Source organism: Protobothrops mucrosquamatus, unplaced genomic scaffold, assembly GCF_001527695.2.
Source record: "Protobothrops mucrosquamatus isolate PMUCROS unplaced genomic scaffold, P.Mucros_1.0 scaffold1853, whole genome shotgun sequence".
Taxonomy (NCBI): Eukaryota; Metazoa; Chordata; class Lepidosauria; order Squamata; family Viperidae; genus Protobothrops; species Protobothrops mucrosquamatus.
In genome coordinates this window covers 58,363-64,144 of record NW_015387983.1, presented here as the reverse complement: position 1 = coordinate 64,144, position 5,782 = coordinate 58,363, and the positions used below count along the sequence as shown (strand labels likewise).

The 5,782-nt window shown below is 40.0% G+C and overlaps 1 protein-coding gene across 1 annotated transcript in view; it reads left to right on the top strand.

Annotated features, from left to right (window-relative positions):
* LOC107294172 (RNA-binding protein 25) overlaps window positions 1-3,883 on the top strand; it is a 35,752-nt gene extending 31,869 nt beyond the window's left edge. The window contains exons 18-19 of the mRNA XM_015823381.2: window positions 3,554-3,601; window positions 3,741-3,883. Coding sequence (XP_015678867.1) covers window positions 3,554-3,601; window positions 3,741-3,833 — 141 coding nt within the window. The 3' untranslated portion in view covers window positions 3,834-3,883. The remainder of the gene's footprint in view (window positions 1-3,553; window positions 3,602-3,740) is intronic.
* The last annotated feature ends 1,899 nt before the right edge of the window (window positions 3,884-5,782 follow it).

Below are 5,782 nucleotides of genomic sequence, written 5' to 3'. Positions count from 1 at the left end.
CGTCGGCCAGGCAGTGTCGGCTGGCGACCCCCAGGGGGAGGGCCTTCTCTGTGGGTGCCCCCACCCTCTGGAACGAGCTACCCCCCAAGATCCGGACGATTCCGGATCTCCTAACCTTCCGCCGCGCCCTCAAGACATGGCTTTTTCAACAAGCGGGACTGACCTAGGGTGAATTTTAAATAGGGAATAATTTTTAAAATTTTTTAAAGATTTTAAATATGACACAGCTATTAATATATTTGCTTTTTAATTGGTTTTATAGGGGAAATGTTTTTTGTTTTGTTTTTTAACATGCTGTGAGCCGCCCTGAGTCCCTCTGGGGAGAAGGGCGGCATAGAAGTTTATGAAATAAATAAATAAATAAAATAGATGCTGGACAATCTGTCTATTGAGGATACTTTAATTTGGATTCCTGCATTGAGAGCAAGGGATGGACTCTGCAACTCAAAGCCTACACGTCTGCATTTATTGTTTGCAAAAAATAGAATCTTGATAGCAGTTGAAAAGTTCAGTGCAAAAAAAAAAAAAGACAGAAAAAGGAAACCAGAGTTCTGTGAATACAGGTAAGTATATCATCTGCAGTACACAAAATATATTAGTATGCAAACATGTAAATGCTCAGCCTTGTTGTTTAGGTATGTTTGTAATGCATATGTAAAATTACTTGCTAGTGATATCAAATGCTACTAAGGTTGTGCACAAGAGTACTAATAATAAATATTATAGCAAGAATTTAAATTATGGAACCACTTCCAATCTGGGAAGTAAAAGTGAAGAGTATCTTTGGATCTGTCATGGTGGTTTATCTTTATTGAGAATAGCTGGGCACTGAAAAATATTTCTTTATAGCAGTAGTTGTCAACTTGGAATCTTCTGGGTAAGTTTGAGGTCAAATCTGAAAATATGGCTAGACAGACTGGAGATGACGAGAGTTGTCCTCCAGTACATTTGGGAAGGCATCAGATTTTGAATGGTTGTTCTAGAGTACGATTTCAGCTTGGCATGTGCGCCAAGTCTGTTCAGTTTTATTGTTTTAAAGTAAATGGAGAGTATATTCTGGAATATGGCCAACGGTTTTCTGCACCTTTGTAAAAGGAGGAAAGAAAGAAAGGCTCTGGCAAGATCAGAGATTGGTGATCCAGTGTTCTATGCTGCAGTAGCAACTTCTCAAAAGAGAAATGTGTGTGTGTGTGTGTGTGTGTGATGTACACTAATTTTACTCAATTCGTCATGTTTGGATTTTGTTTTACCTGAAAGTTGAAACAATACAAAATGGTTCAGCAGAACATGTTCTGATTAGAAACAAAGCAGTATATTTTGTGCATACCTCTAGTATGTATGTATGTTGTTAGTTGCGAAGTCGTGTCCGACCCATCACAACCCCATGGACAACATTCCTCCAGGCCTTCCTGTCCTCTACCATCTTCTGGAGTCCATTTAAGCTCACGCCTACTGCTTCAGTGACTCCATCCAGCCACCTCATTCTCTGTTGTCCCCTTCTTCTATTGCCCTCAATCTTTCCCAGCATTAGGCTCTTCTCCAGTGAATCCTTCCTTCTCATTAGGTGGCCAAAGTACTTGAGTTTCAATTTCAGGATCTGGCCTTCTAAAGAGCAGTCGGGGTTGATCTCTTCTATGACTGATCGGTTTGATCGCCTTGCAGTCCAGGGGACTCGCAGGAGTCTTCTCCAGCACCATAGTTCAAAGGCCTCAATTCTTTTGTGTGTATAGTGGTGTTTAAAACTTGGTGGATCCATTTGAATTTTCAGTATTTCTAAAAGAATGTAATCTAAACTGTGACCTGTTCATATAAATCCTAAAAGAGAAGCTAGTTAAATAAATGAGTCAAAATGCAGTATGTTCATTTATTTATTGAGGGAAATGATCCAAAGCTACATATTTATGTGTGGCAAAATTATGTGAATCTTTGCTTTCAGTAATTGGTGTGCCCTTTTGGGCAGCAATAACTGCAACTAAATATTTTGATAACTGTTAATCTATCCTGTACTTCAGTTTGAAGGAGTTTTAGCCTAGTCCTCTTTGCAGAACAGCTTCAATCCAGGGATATTGGTCAGCTTTTTTGCATGAATTGCCCACTTCAGATCCTTACACACCATTTCTATAGGATTAAGGTCAGGACTTTGACTTGGCCATTCTAAAACATTAACTGTGTTCTGAACACTTTTCATTCAAGCCAAATGGTTGTATTTTTTATCTCACCTGTCCATGGAACATTATTCTAATACCTTTCTGGCTTATCCACGTGGTCTTTTAGTGGCTTTCTCCTTGCAATCCTGCCATACACACCATTGTTGTTCACTGTTTTCTTAATGGTGGTCTCATAAATACTGACATTCAACAATGCAAGAGAGGCCTTTAGTTCTTTAGATGTAACATTGGGGTTCTTTGAAATCTTCCTGAGTATTACATGCCTTGCTCCTGGTTGGTGAACCACTCCTGGGGAGGATAACAAAGATTCAGAATTGCATCCATTTTTACACGATCTGTCTGAGAGGAGGATGGTGGAATCCAAACGTTTTGAAAATAGTTTTGCAACCTTTTCCAGCCTACTCAACATCAACAACTGTTTTTCAGAGATCCTCAGAAATCTCCTTTATTCAAGCCATGGCACACTTCCACATACCTATGTTGGGAAAATCAGACTTTTATAGCTAATACCCAGGATTCTCTTTTTTAAATAAGGCAGGGCCTTTTATATTTATACCTGATTATCATCCCTTTGATTGAAATATCTGACTCTTAAGTACCACTTCAAGTGAATTGGTCATCCTGATAATCCTAAAGATTTGTATAGTTTTGCCACACTCAGATTGATAGCTTTGAATCAATTTCTTCAATAAAGAAAACAGATAATGTTCTTGACTCATTTGTTTAACTGGATTTTCTAGTTTTAAGACCTGTTCGGATAACTGATCACATTTTAGGTCATATTTATGCAGAAATTTTGAAAATTCAAATGGATTCACAAACTTTTAAGAACCACTGTGTAATGGCTGACTTAATGTTTAGGTGCTCCATTTTTCACATCTCTACTATTCTCTGTTATAAAATTTACTGATAGAAGACTTGCTGGGGAAAATCAGTCAGTCATCTTTTGGTGTTTTAATTGGTGGCTTTAGATCAGAAATCTGTTGATGGACCCATATAGCACTTTTTATTGATCATGTGTTTTGAGAACTATGGTATGCTCCTACTGAGATTGCCTGTGACATGCTGTCCACTTGTAACATCTGTCTCAGGTGTACTATAATGCCTTCTTAATAAACACTGAAATGCCTGTTAACATTACATTTAATAATTAGCATTTTGTCTGTCTGTCATATTAAGTGTGGAGACTTATAAGTGCCATATCTGCTAGACTAGAGTGCACCTGGAAAACCATTTTATTGGAAATCAGAAGTGAGACTTGTTCTTGATAGTTTTAAGATAATTTGAGTTTTTCTGTTATACTGATATCATTTCCAAATCTCATGTGCTTCCATTTTTCAAAGTGTTTAAAATACTAAGACAATTTCTATGTATCTCTCTTTCAGGTTATGGCTCATAGTGCACCACAAAGCATCCTGGATGATGTTGCTATGGTGAGTAAAAGCAAGAATTTACCAGTGTAAACTTGTAATACTTTATCAGAAAACAAAACTGCTGTTTTTACAAAATGAATCCAGAATAATAATAGCAATGATCATGCCCTAAATTTGAAATTTTCTATTTCTCATACAGGTGCTAGATGAAGAAGCAGAAGTTTTTATAGTCAAAATGTGGAGGTTATTAATATATGAAACAGAAGCCAAAAAGATCGGTCTGGTAAAATAAAGACTTCTTTTTATGGTTCCATTTCAATTTTTGTTTCACATCACTGAAGAACTTTGAAGTTTCTCTGTGCTCAGAGACATTTGTGAGACCTGTATTTTTTANGTTTGGGCATTCAGTCTCTAAAAGGTTCGCCATCACTGGATTAGACCTTTCAAGTTCACCCTCCTCCCCATCCCCTCAGCAGAGCAGAGAGATTGGAGGGGAAGGGATTTCAAGAGAGTAAACTGTTTGCGCTTGTACACATCAATAGCCATGCGATTGCACTGGCTACAGGAAAGGGCGAGACAAAGGAGAGATTGTCAATAGAAATTGCTTGTTTTTTCTCTCCCCTCCCCCTCCCTCAGGCTGCCAGCAAGATCATACTGCTTTTGATGTGCACAAGACACTAAGCAGGCTCCGGAGCGTTCTAAAGGGGAAATGTTAGGAGGCAAACTTCCATCCCCCTTCCTCCAATCCGGTCGGAACCTATCCTGCCATTCCCCCACCATCCAGTCTTAACTGTCAATACCTATCCTTCCATCCCCCCCCCCCCCCCCCCCCCCCCCCCCCCCCCACCGTCACAACTGATGAAGCTTCTTGGACGAGAAACGAAATGTTTTGTTCTTCTTCCTGAAGGAAAAAAACAGTCCAGTTGCCTTTTGAAAAAGCACCTCTGAGGCAACTGTGACCTGGATGACTGAGAATCTCCGCAGAGAGTTAGGAAGCAAACAAAAGCTGAAGGCGTGAAACCGAGTAGTCTCTTTCCACCCATGTCGTTTCCCACTTAGCGACTTCTTAGCAGTAGAGTTGCCAGTGCCAGTTAAGATGGTTAAAGTGAGGACTACCTGTCTCAGCAATTTTGAAACCTTTCTGAACCTATTCTCTATATATTTATGCCAAGTCTGCGTATCTTTCCTGGGGGGGAGGGGCGCAGTCTTATCCTTTTCATTTAATTGTTGTAAGTTACTATTTTTCAAGGACTTCATGATACGAGGACCTCTACTCAGCACCAGATTTTCCTTTTGCTGACCGAATAAAACTTTTCCATCGTGGTCGTGATTTATATGGTTAATCTGACTTTGATGTTGTCTGTGCAGTTCATGTGTAGCTCTGTGCTTGGAGTTGTCTTTTACAATGTTGAAGGAGATATTTGCTGTTAATATTGGAACTGATAGAAGAGAATATTTGTAGCTCAAGGTTGAGATGAGGGGTCCTTGGTCCTCTCTGAGCTTGGTTGTTTTCTTGCAGATGAACTAGGTAATATCATCAGTGCATATTGAATATTGTGTAATGTAGTGATAGTAGTATTGCAGTGTCCCTCTCTCGGGGGAGATATGTGGTTTAGAGATAAGAAATAAAAAACAAAACAAAACATTGTAATAGTGTAATATTGAGATTTCTTATCATAACTTTATTAGCTTGATTTCTGTTTCAGTTCACACACTGAGGCTTTACATCATTCCAATCCTTGATTTTATTTCTAGCTTTAGCCTTTCAATCTCCAGTAATTAATTTGATGTCCTTTTTTGATGGAGAAGTTGCCTTAGCAAAGGACTTGCAAGTATAGTCTGTGTCCTCTGCCTCTGTGGCGGGAGCGTACACTTGAATCACCACTGTACTGATTACCTGCCTTGGTTTGAGATAATTTTCTTGGAAGGGGGGCAATGAGCACTGACTTCCACCCTTTTGTTAATAATAATAGTGGCTACTCAACCCCTCTAAAATGTATCCCAATAGGGGAGACCGAGAAAGAATAGAGAAACATGGTTCTGATGGGGAGGAACAGACTCAGGCTCAACCCTTCCAAGACCGAGTGGCTGTGGTTGCCGGCGCCTCGGCATAGCCAGCTGACGCCATCGCTGTCTATAGGGGGCGAAACCTTGGCCCCCTCAGAGAGGGTGCGCAACTTGGGAGTCCTCCTGGATCCGCGGCTGACATTGGATGACCAATTGTCGGCCGTGACCAGGGGG